This window comes from Pogona vitticeps, chromosome 3 (genome assembly GCF_051106095.1).
Source record: "Pogona vitticeps strain Pit_001003342236 chromosome 3, PviZW2.1, whole genome shotgun sequence".
Taxonomy (NCBI): domain Eukaryota; kingdom Metazoa; phylum Chordata; class Lepidosauria; order Squamata; family Agamidae; genus Pogona; species Pogona vitticeps.
In genome coordinates, this window is record NC_135785.1 from 123,757,742 (window position 1) to 123,774,617 (window position 16,876).

The 16,876-nt window shown below is 40.7% G+C and overlaps 1 protein-coding gene and 1 long non-coding RNA gene across 4 annotated transcripts in view; one reads left to right on the top strand and one right to left on the bottom strand.

The window, feature by feature from the left end:
- The window catches only part of DGKH (diacylglycerol kinase eta), a 162,022-nt gene extending 152,924 nt beyond the window's left edge, over positions 1 to 9,098 (bottom strand). For all 3 annotated transcript variants that reach the window (XM_020804270.3, XM_020804272.3, XM_078390713.1), the window contains exon 1: positions 8,796 to 9,098. In XM_020804270.3, coding sequence (XP_020659929.3) covers positions 8,796 to 8,966 — 171 coding nt within the window. In that variant the 5' untranslated portion in view covers positions 8,967 to 9,098. The remainder of the gene's footprint in view (positions 1 to 8,795) is intronic.
- Positions 9,099 to 9,693: 595 nt separating this feature from the next.
- LOC144588239 (uncharacterized) lies at positions 9,694 to 16,351 on the top strand. The gene is made up of 3 exons (XR_013543687.1): positions 9,694 to 9,808; positions 15,686 to 15,794; positions 16,221 to 16,351. It is a non-coding gene; the product is annotated as an uncharacterized LOC144588239 (long non-coding RNA).
- The last annotated feature ends 525 nt before the right edge of the window (positions 16,352 to 16,876 follow it).

A 16,876-nucleotide genomic window follows, 5' to 3' on the forward strand; every position in this document is an offset into this window, starting at 1 on the left:
CTCCAAAAGGCCTTATCACTAATAATTCCACTCTAATCTTCTAAATTTAAAGCCACAGTTTTCTTTATTATGTAGAAGTATATCAACCAGACCCCTGTTCTTGTCTTTCAATTATTACCTTTACCTTAGAGGTAGGGATGTCCCAGCAATCATGAACTCAAAAACAAAAGAAGAATAAAGAAATATCTAAAAGCCTTTATTTATGATGTGGCCAAATAACACTCTGATTGTAAGTGCTTTTTAGCTAACACGAACTAATCAATCTATCTATGGAAGGCAAAATGTTACTCAATCAAGTTTTGACTTCAACACTGAACACAATAAATATTAACACTTAAAACAGTTCTCGGTTAAATATCAGCATTCTTTCAGATTCCTCTCTTTTATGTAAAATATAAAGCTTATATACGTACATCTTCAGATTAATGATGCTCAGAATTCCATTTACATCAAAACTGTTTTTAGATGTGGTAAATGTTTCAAAAATAGAAGCAGAGCAAATGTAACTCTGTTAACACAATCACATTTGTTAAATATTATGATATGCACATTATGATCTCCCCTACTGAACAATTCCATCTGCAAAGACACTACACCATATGCCAGTTTTCAGCTACGATTAACTGTACCAAAACAGCTAAAAATAGTGTCTTCCCACACTGAACTTGAAAAACATTTACCAAATGCAAGCTATGGAATATTATTCTAATTTGCAGCAATGTTTCAACTAACCAACTACACAACCAAAGCCAAGAAAAACAATAATGTTATACTGTAGTGACCAATCATCCTTCAAGATAATGTAATATGCATGTTTTGATCTCTATTTTTAGCTATAAAACAAACCCAACCCATTTAATTAAACCTTAGACTACAAATGCTTTTTTTTTGTAAAGTGAAGGTTAATGTATCTAATTTAAACATAAGAGATTGTCCTGGTAAAAGGGCAAATCCTCTGACAATCCTTCTCTCCAGCGGTTTCTTGTAACCACAATCCAACCACCAGTACAAAAGCAAACATGCAACGCACTACACTAAAGGAGTTTTCTGTTTGAATGTGGCTACTTTCAAATCATGCTTTATGACTAAATAAAGTGTTTTTGAATAATGTAAGCTTTTCTATTAACCAAATAATGTAACCAAATAACGTAACCAAGAAGTATTTAATCAAATAATGTAAGCTTTTTCTATTTAACCAAATCACTGGAATGAAGAGTAATGATCATAATAATAAAGTGGCCATGTTCCATGAAAGCTTATATTAAAATACGAAGGGGTGCTGATAAGTATTGAGCCTTTCCCAGAAAAAAATTGAGCTAAGAAGCTATAAAATGCAGGGTGTATTGGCCAATTTGTCTGTATTCAATGGTGCAAAAATCAACTACCTATGATTTTAACTTATCTTTCACATTCAGGTCCAAAGTTAACAGGGCAGCACCTCCAGAAAAGTTCAAGGCGGAACAGCATAGGACCCTAATCAAGTTCCTGTTTCTCCAAGGGAAAGGTCCAAAGCAGATCCATGATGAAATGTCACAAACTACGGGTGACAGTGGCCCTTCATGTGCAACAGTTAAACGTTGGGTTGTCAATTTTAAAACTGGCCATTTCGGTGTTGAAAGTGAGAAACCCAGTGGAAAACCTGTTTCTGTCTCTGTGCCTTCAAATGTGAAAGCCATCCATGACATGATCATGAAGGACTGCCAAATATCAGCCAAAAGTACTGCTATATATCTGGGAATATCACATGAGAGAGTTGGTGCCATTATCCACAACGACTTGGAAACGAGAAAGCTGGCAACAAAGTGGATCCCCAAACTTTTGACCACGGAACAAAATAGGAAACGTGTGGAGTCATCGGTGGCTGTTTTGGAACATTTCACAAGAAATGAGTCAGATTTCCTGGGCAAACTGGTAACTGGTGATGAGACATGGATCTACTGTTATGATCCTGAGACAAAGGAACAGTCTAAGGAATGGAGGCACAGTGGTTCCCCCGGGCCAAGGAAGGTCCGAGTGTAAAGGTTGGTGCAGAAGCAAATGGGAACTTTTTTGGGGATAGGAAGGGAGTTCTGCTGGTGGACTACCTCCAACAGGGTTCAACCATCAATGCAAAATATTATTGTGCTTTATTGACAAAGTTGAGGCAAAACATCAAGGAAAAATGTCAAGGAAAGCTCTCCAAAGGTGTCATCCTGTTGCATGACGCCTCATCACACACTGCAGGTGAAACAATGGCAAAACTGATGTCCTTAGGTTTTCAAGTGATGCCCCATCCACCCTATTCTCCCAACCTGGCTCCTTCTGACTATTATCTGTTCCCCAAACTCAAAAAACACCTAAAGGGACAACGATTTGGGAGTGTTCTGGAGGCAATTAATGCTGCAAATGAGTGGTTACACCAGCAATCGGAAGAATTTTATTTGCAAGGACTAAACGACTAAACAACAACAAGAAGCTGTAGGACAAATGTCGCAAGTGCATTGACTTCCTGGGGGAGTATGTAGAATAGTGTGGCAGTTACAGCTTCCTAGCTCAATTTTTTCTGGGAAAGGCTCAATACTTATCAGCACCCCCTCATATAGCAGTTAAGGTGTCACCATGTGTTTTTTTTTAGAATATTCCAATTTCACTTATCCATAAAGCTCAAAAAATACAGATAAACAATAACCCAAGTAGTAGGTGCACTTCATTTCAAAATGTCCTTACCAAATGTTTCTACACTCAGTAAGAAAAACAAATTCCACAAAACAAATGTTTACATACCTAACTTGATTGCTGGCAAAGCACTGGTTATCCAAACATCTGGAAGGTGAGTCTCTAATTATTCTAACTTGTCAAGAAAAATATATCTAAGCTTTTCTCTTTTCTTTCCTCCCTTGTTCCTCCACTTCATCTACACACATGTTCATTCCATACAAAATCATGACAATAGTACACAACATGGAAATGTGTGATTTGTTCCTTCAACAACCTCTTAGGGCTCAGTTGCACACCATCTGAAATGTCCACACCACCTAAATGCTATCAGCCATATTATCATTGATCTCTCAGTGCTGCACAGCCACACTAAATTCAATCAACCTTCAGAACAGACAACCAACATATTACTCAAGATTGGTTGATTCATTGTTTTAAATCAGTGGTTTGTAACCTTGGGGCCCCAAATGTTCTTGAATTACAACTCCAAGAAATCCTAGTCAGCATAGCTAGTGGCGAACGCTTCTGGGAAGTTTAATCCAAGAAATCTGGGGGTCCAAGGTTGGGAATACTGCCTAAATCACACTGCGAACCATCTACTGAACTTATGCACCATCTGCTAAATATATATTTATCTAAATATTTTAAATAAACATTTGCTAGGTAAGCACGGATACTAAATTGGCTGCCTTAATAATAAGCATATGTAATTACAACTACATATAGAAATTAGGTTACCAATTGCCTAATTGTGTGCATGTAAGTCTAGTATGCAGCCTCACTTGTGACTGTATGTGTGCCATGAACATTCAGGTTTTTACTAAAAGGAAGACGAAAAGCCCCTTCCCCAAGGAATTTGCAATCTGAAATTCAACAGAGGAAGAAGACAGGAATAAAAGAGAAAGGGGCACACATGGTGAGGACAGGACTGGCATTCAGTTCAGTCAGCTGCATTTACTTCGGCTTGGTTAAACGAGGGCTATGGTTCCCAAATTTGAGTCCTCTTATGCTGTGGCACTGTAACTTCTAGAAACCTGAGGTCAAAGAGTACAGTGTCTGGAGGTTAAAGCCCAATAAGAATCAGGACACAAGTTTAGGAACTAGTCCAACAGAGGGAAGGGGCTTGAGAATGTCCCAAAATCTTCACAAAGATGATAGATTTAGAAGAATAAATAAAGTAAGAGAGGTTGACTGTCAGTGACATTTAAACAGGCAGCTCCAGAAAACAGGCTAATAAAAGGGAAGTCAACGTTATTTGTTTGTTTGTTTGACTCATTGTTTGTTTGTTTATCCCTGTCTTTCACCTTAAAAAGAACACAAGGCTGCTTACATCTTTAAAAGAAAAAAATATAAACTGACAAGCAATAAGGATACAAATACTTAAAATGGTCAAACAAATACCACACTAAAAACAGTAAACAAAAGCAACACCAACAGAGTTCTGGTGCAAGGCTGACCTGAGGAATCACTATCATGGTTCTGTTTCACAGCAAAACATGTTCAAAGCAGTACGGCACAACAATCCATTTAAAAACCCCATTCATTCAGACAGTCGGTCATTTTGGAAAAGCTTGCCTGAAGAGAAATGTCTTTGTCTCCTTGTGGAAGGACAGCAAAGATGGGGCCAGCCTGGCCTCCTGTGGGAGGGAGTTCCAAAGTCTGGGAGCAGCAGCAGAGAAGGCTCTACTCCTCAGTTAACTACAACAATAATAAATCTCAGCACACAACAATTAGAAATATGCTGAAAATGAAGGTTCTCAATGGGGGAAAGGGGTTAGTAGGGCTTGATGTGACATCAAATGCATGATTTAAACATGTCTTCGATAGCATGTTTCTGTTCTTTAGTTTGATTCTTCTCAGCTCTTGTGGTTGTTTCATTTTTCCTTTTTCCATGCTATACTTACTACTAAACATTTGCTTGCACTGGTTCCCTCCCTCATTTCATACCAAGTTTAAACTTCACCTCAGGACAGAATCCTATTCTGTTGCTCTGCTCATGCAACAGTCTGTGTGCTCATCATTCAGTGTTTTAATGTACTGCAAAAAGAAGTATCCAACATCTCCCACAAGAAAAACCCTATTAGTTTAAATGAACACCCTCTGAAATCTCCACTTGCACAACAGAGATCAAATAGAACTACACACTTTGCCAATGTTCAACAGGATTCTGGCTTTAATCTTTAAATATGTTGTTCCTTCTAATCTACTTGCATTGCTTTCTCTCTATTTGCCTCCTCGGTCCCTCTATTAAACAAACATTTATCTTTATTTAAATGCCCACTCCCTGCTGCTATTTCTCACCTGCATGTTGTTTCTCCTGCCCCGTTCAACATGAAGCCCTCTCTTCATGTCTATTCAGTTGCCCTGGTTTTGTCTTGCTGCAATAAATGATTAAAAACTCATATTTCCTCTCCTGATATACTATCTGGCTTCTAAATTTATTTTTAATGCTGTGAACTTGCACAGTTAATGACAACAATAGTTGTAGTTCCATAAAGTATCTAGCACATATTAGGCACTCTACTGATAAGAGACAATAATGATCAATGAGAAGGAAGGCAAAAGATGCAAATTATTTTACTAGTAGGGTGTTGAATAGAGGTACGAGATCAGAGAAGACAACTGAAAACCAGGAAGATGGCAGTAGTCAAGATGAATGATAGGGTGTGACCAAGATTTTTTTAAAACCAGATCCTGCTCCCCTCTACTATCCCTTTTACTCCAGAATGCGTTCATAAACCACTTTCCACCTTCTTCTTATCCTCCACTTCTCTATGCATTTCAACTTCCTTCAGCTCCATTATATTATGGCCCTGGAGTTTACCAGGTACTGGGGGGAATGGCCAACTTCAGATGATAATATTTCAGCTTTAATAGTTATAAACACACCTTCTGTATGCACACAATGTCCTCATTTCTCTCTTCATGCAATCTATGGTTAGACCAGTGAGGTTCTTGTTAATTGTGTATGTGTGTGCGTGTGCATGTGGGTGCGACTTGCTGCCAAGTCCTTTTCAACCTACCCTATGAATTAAATGGCATCTGGACTGCATTCCCTCTCCCACTAATAAGTCCCTTCATGAGCTTATGACACTTAGAAGAGTCTTTACATTACTGTGGGAAAGGATTAAAAGCAGACAGTAAAAATTATCATTTTAAATTTCACCAGGAGATACCTAATCAACCAGAAAGCATTTATACTTCAACAGACTTTCCAATATACTGTAAAGTGGCTAACAAGGTGTAAAAAAAATTAGGAGGAACTGCAATTTAAAAACTGAAAATAAAAGTTGATAGACACTACATTGTATCTTACCTATGTAAGAGCAATGGTGCTCGTTTTCTTGTTAAGATAGCTGCTCTCATTTAGTGCTATGGTAGTTGGACTACGTATTGTTTATGGTTGAAAAACTATATTTATTAGAGTAAATTATCCACATGCCTGTCAGCAGTGGTAACGAACAGAAACGGAATCTTGTACAAACAGATCCTACATCTTCCATTTTTCATATCATCCAGGCCAATGAAGAGTTTGAAGAACTTAAAAGTAGGCACTTCCTCTCTTCTTCTTCTTCTTTCTTTCTCTTTCTTTTTCTTTCTTTCAGCACTTATATCACCTGTTCCACCATCTTGCCTTTTAAAATTAGTTTATTTTGATGTTTGGTGTTGGTTTTTTTTTGTATCTTGATTGGTGTGTTTAATTTTGGGTTTTGTATAATGGTTTGAGTTCAGAAACTGTTCTGCGCCGATTCCACCCCTTAAGAATCAAATGTGCATAGTACAATCCTGGTCAAATCAGACTGCAAATGAATGCTGAGAGCTGTCTTTATCAAGACCCCTACATAAAACACACAGTGAATTGTTTAGTCCATTGAACTGTGATTTGTTCATAATCCACCTGTCCATAAAGAGACCCAGAATGCCCTAAAATCTAGTTATTTTAAAAATCTGTTCTGTGCTTTCTTTGGTTTCATTAAAATAACTAAGATTTTAGCTCCTTTAACAGTTTCATTAACACAATTATACCTGCTTACATTTTCTTGCACATAAAGTTAAAAGTTTGCTAGTCTTTTTTAATGGATTTTCCCCTCGCTCAAATCTTAGACCATTTTATTATGTTATTACAGTATTGTTTTCAGAAGGGACTATACATGACACTTTTATTTAAACACTGTGGCTATAAAAGTTTGCTGAAAAATAACTGTGCAGCAATTTATTAATTGAACAGTACCCAGGTTAGAATAAGCCCATCTAGAGCAATGACAGCCACAAGTTTATACAAAGACTATTTCCAGTGTTAATTCATTCTAGCTCAGGAAACCCTTAAGTCCAACCACATTTCCTTCTACAGGTATTTGCCCTCAACTGGGCCAAACTGCTTGTCAGTAGTTCTGCTGTGATTTTAATTGATACCACAATAATATGCTGATACCACACAAATAGAAAACTTTCAGATGAAAGAGCATGCATCTTGATGGAGGGCACAGGAGGTACTGCAACTACCTTGTAATGAAATCAAACATGCCAGTGCAGTACTCAAGCCAGGGGTACAAGTGTGATAAAATCTCTCTTGCTCATCAGCACAAATTAAGAAAACAGGATTTAGCAAGTGATATCAAATCTGTAATCCAGCTTCTGAGGTTATGCTGAACATGTGTCCTCTCAAAAAAACTGTCCCATTCACCTTCTCATAGTGTCTGCAGGTGTGAATGTCACGGAGCACGGATCAGTACCTCTTCTTTGGGAAGCAATACAGTACCAAAAGATGCTCAATTCTATAAAAAGTCTTAGCAGTGACCGTAGAGTGCACCAAGACATAAAAAGATCATCACTTCTGACTTCAACTTGCTTCTGAGATTATCTAAAATACTTTAAAATAAGATGCAACAAAGGCTGCAACGATTTAGATAGGCTTACCTTTAGAACAGCCCCGTGCCTGACATTTTAAGGGTACACCTATAAATATTTGTCTCCTACAGTGTAAAGACTCCTTTATATTAAACTACTTTATACCTCCACAATTTTAAGAAAAGTTCCGACCTGGGGTGGGACCAAATAAGACTAACAAGATCTGAGGCAAAAGGAGCGTTTTCCCTGTGGACCTCTAAAAATGTTAGCATGAGCCTCACATCCTTCTCAAGTATTCCTTCCCCGAGGGATCTGGATTATTTCATTCCAGCATTGTCCAAACACAGAGAAAACAAACACTTGGGAAGAGACAAGGGGGAATGAATAAAAGGCATATAACACAAAAAAACCTCTTCCAAAAACTCTTCTGTTCTCCACCTGGACTCTGGAAAAAAAAGGGAAGGGAAGGGATTCAGCTGAGGAAAGGTCCCCCTGAGCAACAGTGTGAGTTTCAAAACTGCGGTGCCGCCAAGGAAGGGAAATGTTGAAGCGGCTTGTTTGGACAGATTCAGCTGGCAGCTAGTTTCTCCGTCAAGCTCTGGGAGGAGGGAAACAAGGAAACAGAAGCAACGACAACGAGCAGGAGGAGGACTGACATACACTGTATTATTCGCCGGGGTTGCAGCAGCCGCTTTTCCTCCGGAGCAGGAGAGGCAAAGCTCCAGCCACACCAGGAGGGGGAGGGAGGGAGACAGATGTGGATGCAGCTGGACGGAGGAGGAGGATGAAGAAGAAGAGGAGCGGAAGAGATCCAAGTCTCTCTCGCCATCGGGCCAAGAGAAAAGGGGGGGGGGGGGAGAGAGTACATAAAACAAAACAAGGAAGCCGCCAGAGGCTCCGGACAGAGACCGTCGGCGGGGGTCTCTCTCTGAGCAAACTAGCCCTTCCCCGAAAACAGAACAAACAGCCACCCCTTCTTCCGCTGACAAATCCGTGGAAGGCACACTCGGGTTCTCTCCGCTGCCCATCCGTGCCCCGCCTCGCTCCCACCGACTCCCAAGGGAAAGCTCTCCGAGCTACACAACACACCTCAGGCGCGGCTCGGGCGGCAACCCCGCTTCCGCCGAGCTCCACTCCAGGACCCTTGCCTTGCCTTGACCCGACCTACCCCACCTCCCCACTTTCTCAAGCCCCCGTGCGCCCCCCCCCGCCGTTCTCTCACTCACTCACTCCTTCGCTCGCTCGCCCACCTTGCTCCGGATCTGGCCCGAGGTGGACACTTTCCGAATGAGTTTCTGGGGTCCCTCGTGCTCCCCCTCACTGTCCGACGACTCCTCTCCCGGCCCCGCCGACGACGCCGAGGCTCCGGAGTCCCCCGGCGGCGCTTGAATCCCAGCTGCGCCCAGCCCCGCCTCGGCCATCTTCTCCGACTCCCCCGCCCCCCCTCCCGGGGAGACACCCAGGAGGAAAAACTAGAAAGCACGCGAGTCCGGCTCAAGTACCGGCGGGCGGCGGCGGCGGCACAGCCAGCCGCTCCCTCCTTTGCCTCTGCCTCTGCCTTTGCCTCCTCCTCCTTCTCACCCACCCACCCCCGCTCGCTTCTCCCGGGGCGGAGATGAGGGAGGTGGCGGGGATCAAAGTGAGGAGGAGCGGCAGCCAGACTCCGCCGCCCTCAGTCGCGCCCCGCCTGCTGCCGCCATCTTCCACCGCCTTCGCCAGGAAGAGGGGGACGGAGGTGCCGCGCAGGCAGAGCATCTCGTCAATCTCCGCTCCTGGGCACCGGCAGAAGCCGTCCAGGGGAGGCGACCTGTCCCCAAGAAGCGGCGTGAACATCGTCCGCAGCAATAACTGTGCTCGCCCCGACCAAGGCGGGTCGCCCGTCGGGGCCAGGAAGGAGAGCGGGAGAACCCTGAAGGAGGAGGAGGAGGACTCCTCCCGCCAAAATCCCTTCGGGGGAGAAAGCGCCTACTGCTAAATCTCTCTTAAGCGCAAAGATCTTAGGAGAGACTTGTTGAAGCCTATATTAATTTGAAAAAAAAATCGCTCTAAACTCAAAGGAAAGCCACGATAACACGTGTTATCGGAAAACAAGATTCCGGAATCCATACAAAAGTCTCGCGGGCCAAGGAGCTTGGCAGTCTGGAAATGTTCCACTTTTCAAGTGGCCTACTAAAAAGAAATGACCTCAGCGTAGAGCCTTAAAAGTAACGGACTTGGTTAAGAGAGAATGAAGAGTCAAGTTGGTATGGTAATTCATCCAGAAGTAAGGCCTGCGTTATTGATAATACCTTGCCCACTACAGGATTAAAGCCATGGGGGGGGTTCCCCCCCTCTTTTCTCTCTCAAATGAGAAGGCTGGAGATAGACAACAACTGCTATACTTGACGAGGGAAGTGCACAAGTCTAGTTCCCCTTGATTTGCTCATTTGTCTGATCTTTTATATCTTACATTTTTTTCCCAGAACTGTAGGACCAAAGTGACTCACAGCAAGATTAAAGAAATAGACATAAAATGAATAGAAAACAGGAATAGATAAAAACACTACAAAAATATCATCTAAAAGTGTCGTTAAACTAACTAATCTATAAAAACTGTATTTAACTAAAAACAATTTAAAACAATTATTTTAAAAAGGAGTACAACATAAATTTGCTAAGAGAACCGTCCCTTCAATTGTTAGTTAATTGCTGAAAGCCTCTCATACAAGAGCCTTTGACAGCAGGTAGAAAGACAGAGAGGTGGCAGATCTAATCTGCCTTGGCAGGGCAAAGGACTACTCTACCAATAGTCCATAAACAGCTTGTGGACCATGCAGGAGGAGGGATGGTTTCCACCACTCTCCCCCCCCCCTGTCCATAACCCAATGGATTCCAGTGACTCTTAAAGCTAACATTGTTTAAGAGAAGCTTTCATAGATTGCTTCTCACTTCAGTTGCAGTGCAAGACTGCATTTTCCCAAGACTTCATGATTATGGGGTGGTTTCTTAAATTAAACACAAACTTCATTAAAACATTCTGGCTTGTTTTTCCATTTCACTTTTGTTGAAATACAGTAATGTGAGAAAGAAAGCACATCCCCTTTGAATTCTATGGTTTTTCGTATCATGACACAACAAAAATCATCTGGTCCTTCATTCGTTTAGTCGTGTCCGACTCTTCGTGACCCCATGGACCGGAGCACGCCAGGCCCTCCTATCTTCCACTGCTTCCCGTAGTTGGGTCAATTTCATGTTGGTAGCATCAATGGCACTGTCCAGCCATCTCATCCTCTGTCGTCCCCTTCTCTTGCCGTCACACTTTCCTAACATCAAGGTCTTTTCCAATGAGTCTTCTCATGAGATGGCCAAAGTACTGGAGCCTCAGCTTCAGTATCTGTCCTTCCAGTGAGCACTCAGGGTTGATTTCCTTTAGAATTGATAGGTTTGTTCTCCTTGCAGTCCAGGGGATTCTCAAGAGCCTCCTCCAGCACCACAATTCAAAAGCATCAATTCTTCGGCGGTCTGCTTTCTTTATGGTCCAGCTCTCACTTCCATACATCACGACAGGGAAAACCATAGCTTTGACTATTCGGACTTTTGTTGGCAAGGTGATGTCTCTGCTTTTCAAGATGCTGTCTTTAGCAGGTCTGAAAATTAGATAAATGCAACCTCAGATGGACAACAACACATGACATTACACCGTGTCATTATTTATTTTACAATAATAAAGCATAAATAGAGAAGACGTGTCAAAAACTAAGTACAATCTTACTGCTTCCATAGGAATTAAGAGGCTAAGTAGCAGCCAGGTGCTGCTAACCAAATGCCCTTGAGAGTTCTTGTTGTTGTTGTTGTTTAGTCATTAAGTCATGTCTGACTCTTCGTGACCCCATGGACCAGAGCACACCAGGCCCTCCTGTCTTCCACTGCTTCCCGGGGTTTCGTCAAATTCATGTTGGTAGATTCGGTGACACTGTCCAACCATCTCGCCCTCTGTCGTCCCCTTCTCCTCTTGCCTTCAGACTTTCTCAACATCAGGGTCTTTTCCAGGGAGTCTGGACCACCTCCATAAAAGCCAAAGTTTTAGCAGTTTGCTGTTCTGGAGCATTCAGCGCTGTTAACACACTGCTAAAGAGGAAACACATCAGCAATGATCATAGAGAAGCAATTCTTGCTGTCCATCAATCTGGGAAGGGTTAGAACGCCATTTCCAAATTTGAAGTCCATCATTCTACAGTGAAGAAGATTATTCACCAGTGAAAAACATTCAAGACATTTGCCATTCTCCCCAGGAATAGATGTCTAAGTAAGTTTACCCTAGGATCTGACCATGCCGGAGGAGGCAGGGGGAGAAATTGCAAAAAAACCAAAACAAAAACAAGGGTTGCATCTCAGACTCCACAGACCTCAGCATGTTAAAGGTCATTACAGCAAAATTAGAAAAAGACTGAACAAGTACGGTTTGTTTGAAAGGGTTGCCAGGAGAAAGCCTCCTCTCTAAAAAGAACACGGCAGCATGGCTTAGATTTGCAAAGGTGTATCTGGACAAACCACAGGACCTCTGGAACAATGTCCTTTGGACAGATGAGACCCAAGTGAAGATGTTTGGCCATAATGTACAGTGCCACGTTTTCTGAAAACCAAATATAGTGTATCAGCACTGATACCTCATACCAACTGTGAAGTACAGTGGAGAAGGGGTGATGATTTGTGCTTGTTTTGCAGCACCAGGACCTGGGCCCCTTGTAGTCATTGAGTCAACTCCTCTGCATACCAAAATATTCTAGAGTCAAATGTGAGGCTATCTTTCCTACAGCTAAAACTTGGCCAAAATTCAGTTCTGCAACAGGCCAACGATCCCGAGTAATTTATTTTGCTCCTGTTTGACTGGCATTACTTTTCTTTGCATTGTGATGTGTGTGATCACCTGATCCGATGCAGAGGGACAGTCACTGGTATACTATTACATTATATCCATCAACTGAGAGCACTGTTGTCTCCCTTCCTCCAAAAATTTATCTGTTGTAGAAAAATGCTATGTCACTTCAGAAAAATAAAATTTAAACAAGAATTAAGGGAAGGGCAGTCCTAGTAGAAAGGTTTAAAGGAAGATACATACTGTACTTGGTTTGAACCCATCTCAGCAAAGACAAATTGAATTCCTAATCTCAACAAAGATGGCCCTTTCCACAGCTTTGCTGCTCCTCTGGACTCCTGCCACACAGTAATTGATCATAGTGGATAGCTACAGTGATTTCATCTGCAGAAATCAGTTTGAAAAACTTTGAAGCAAATTGGGTTTTTCCTGCTATGTAATTGCACCCTCTCTCTTAGCAATAATATATTTGCTTTTCTTTCTTACAAGTGTTTTTTTTCAAAATTCCAGATTGTGTTGGTAGTAGTATATGCTTAAAAGTATTTGAGTTAAATGAAATAAATGGGTACCATTTTCCTGTAAAGAAGTATTGATTCTCTGTTCTTTGCAGTTGCTTTTATTTATTGTCCTATTCTGTAATGGTAGAACTTAATTACTTACATACCATTTCCCCGAAAATTCGTGTAAGCCCTAACCTGAAAATAAGCCCTAGTATGATTTTTCAGGATGCTCATAATATAAGCCCTACCCCAAAAATAAGCCCCAGTTAAGTAAAACTCCGCCCTCCACCATTGTGCAGCAGCCAGAAGAAGATGACATGACTGTATTTGAATAAATGTACTGTGTTTCCCTGAAAATAAGACAGGGTCTTATATTAATTCTTGCTCCAAAAAATGCATTAGGGCTTATTTTCAGGGCGTGTTTTGTTTTACAGTCATTTCATCTTCTGGTTGCTGCACAATGGTGGAGGGCAGGGTTTCACTTCATTGGGACTTATTTGGGAGGTAGGGCTTATATTACAAGCATCCTGAAAAAATCGTAATAGGGCTTATTTTCAGGTTAGGTCTTATTTTTGGGGAAACAGGGTAGATTGTAGTACGTGAAAAAAATAAAACATCCCCTGAAAATAAACCCTAATGCATTTTTGGAGCAAAAATTAATATAATCTTATACTGTATAGTCTTATGTTCAAAACAGTATATATAAAATCAAACTAAATAGTAAGTAGCAAAACTGCTGTTTTGAAAATAATTCAGGCACAAAATGGAGCAAAATGTTATTTAGTCTTAGCACAGCTTTTGTGCTCAAGTCCCATAAGGCTCAAAAATTCTATTGTCCTGAGATTCTTTCTATACTGCCCTGTATATTGTACCAAGGGTACAACATTGCCATCAAATATGACCACTTTGACACCAAAAAATATAAGGACTGCCTTGCTAGATTGGACCAAGTTCTCTTTGGTGAGCCAGATATTTGCTGACATTAGCAGGCAATAATATGATAGAGAAAGTCATCTGTTGTTGTTCCAGCATGTGTTACTGAAAGATAAACTGTCTCTGGCCACAGAGATGCTGTTCAGTTATCATAGCTTGTTTCTTACGTGCTTGTCTAATAAATTTTGAAGACAGCTTATTTGATGGGATTCACCACATCTTGTGATCCGTGTATATAGTTCCTTTTGTAATTTCCTTTATCAGTGGAAAATAGCTGCACAACAGTGCTGTTATGATATTTTGCCACACAGCAAATCAATTTCTACCAGGCAATTCTAAAAATGTGGAGAGTCCAAACAAAAAACTGTAACTTTCACACTGGGCTTCAGATTGGCACCAAATATGGCACAGTTGTAGAAAATAGTATTTTCTTAAAAATAAAACTATTTTAACCGGAATTCAGAAATGGGATCCCAAACAACCCCAGATTTAAACAATATTACATAAATGTAAAAGACTAATCTTGCTTCACTTGAAAGAAAATTCTTGCCTTCCCCAATTTTTTTTAATTTGGAAAGAACGCATAATGTAGGGGCTGAAATATCCTCAAAAAAGGCCTTTCAAATGAGAAAAATAGTGACTTTATTATACTGAGCATGTGTGGTATAGACTTGAGCTTTGCAAAATTATACATTATATGCACTTGTGGGCGAGATAGATATTTAGAAAGTGGTAGGGCAACAAAAGGTTGCATAAACAAATACTTTTTTTGGTTATGAGTTTTAAAAAACAAATTTGCTTCCAAGAAAGTAAGCAAGTGACAGTCATTCAGGAAGTGGAACAATTTGCCATATATCTTCAAGGAATCAGCAGACAATTTTGTAAGGCATATTCAAAGAATTTCCCATTTCCTTGAAAAAAACAGACAGTAGTAGTATTTCTTGTAGAACTTTCAGTAAACATTTTCTCAGAATTTCTAAAACCAGTCTCCTCACAAAAATTTTCAAAAGGGAAATCAGCTCTGTGTCTGCTGCAATCTGAACTTTTTACCCTGTTAATCAGTGTAAAATTAGTTGACTCTTAGTTAACTTTTTAACTCCTTCCTGGCCAAACAGGCTTATCAGATTCATGCTTGCAAGGGGATTCTGTGTCTGGCTGTAAAAATGCAGCCACACAAGATGTTAAGCATTTTAAATATGTATTAAAAGAAAAATTAAAATATGTTTTAAAAAATAATACAGAACAAATGTTCAGAGCATTAATTTAAGATGTAAATTTTTTGCTTTGTGGCTGAGAGTGGTCTTATTTGATGTTAGCAGACTTTTATCATGTCAGAGTCTCCAACTGGTACTTGGTACTTCAACCATTCCATTCATCTTGTCACTATACATTTGCTTGGTAATTTTAAAAAAATTCAAAAGTTGTTATGTGCCATCCAGTCACTTCTGGTATTTGGTGATTGTATAAGTTAATAACCTCCAAAATTATTATTATTATTATTATTATTATTATTATTATTATTATTATTATTATTATTATTATTATTATTATTATTATTATTATTATTATTATTATTATTATTATTATTATTATTATTATTATTATTATTATTATTATTATATAACACCATTCCCATAGCTCGATAGTAATGTACAGGAGGGATAAAGAATGAGTGCATCCTTGCTTGTTCATATAGTATAGAGCCGTGGTATTGTCTGTGGCGAGCTGTACTACATGACCCTTGATGATTGGTAGGAAAGCGTGAAAAGTTTGATAATCGCTTGAAGCTCGAAATGATTGATATGGAGCAGTGTTTCTTGATTATCCATAAGCCGTGAATTTTGTGTTGAAGGCAATGTGCTCACCATCCGGACAACCTGGCATCGGTGGTAACTTGCACCATCGTTTGGAAGAGCTGAAAGGGTCGTCCTAAGAGCAGATTCGACAGAGATGTCTACCAGGTGAGTTGTCGGGCTAATTCCAGTATTACTGTCAGTCGCATAGATGGGTGATCTGTCACTGGGTTGAATAGTGACAGGTGCCATAACTGGAGAGACCTCATCTTGAGTCGGGCATGCTGAATCACCAAGGTTGGAGATGCCATGAGCCTGAGGAGGTATTGGACGTGACGGGCCAGTATGGAAGCTTGAGGTCAGAAGGGTTGAATGGCAGACTTTAATTTTATAATTCTTTCTTGAGGGATAAACACTGTGGCCTGTAAGGAGTCAAAGAAGACTCCGATGTAAGTAACTGTTTGGGCCGGTTCGAGGTGTGATCTTGTAATGTTGACCTTGAGTCTGAGACTTCAAAGTGTATCAAGCATGATGGTAGTGGCTCTGATGGCGTCATGATAGGATGTCATGACTATCAACCAATTGTCTATATAGGGGAAGATGTTTATGCCCTGAAGCCGAAGATACGCTGCGACTGGTGCCATGCACTTCGTGAAGGTCCTCGGTGCCATGGATAGACCGAATGGGAGAGAGCAGAACTGATAAGTGATGTCGGCAAAATGGAACCGCAGGCATTTGTGGTGGCACGGGTGAATCGAGGTGTGAAAATAGGTATCCTGAAGATCGATCATGACAAACCAGTCTCCCTTCAAAAGTAGAGGAACGATAGTGTCTAAAGTCAACATTCTGAATTGTCGAGGCCGAATGCATGCCTGCGATCGAGGATGGGACAGAGTACTCCATCCTTTTTGGGGACTGTTAAATATCTTGAATAAAAAACATTGTGTATGTCAGATAAAGGGACTGAGATTATGGCTCGTTTTTGAAGAAGCAGAGACTTCTTCGTGAAGAACTGCAGCGTATGGGATAGTTTTAATTTTTCAAATCAGTGGAAGGGATTGAAACTCTATAAAGTGACCGTACTTGATAATGAAGAGGACCCACTGATAATTAGTTATAGCTTGCCATGAAGGAAAGAATGGGTTTAATCTAGTCCGAAATTGATGTCGAAAATTGTATATTGGTAGTCGGAGATCATGGGTATTACTTACCCTTTTTCTGAGATGGTCGAAAGGGCTGGCATCATTGTG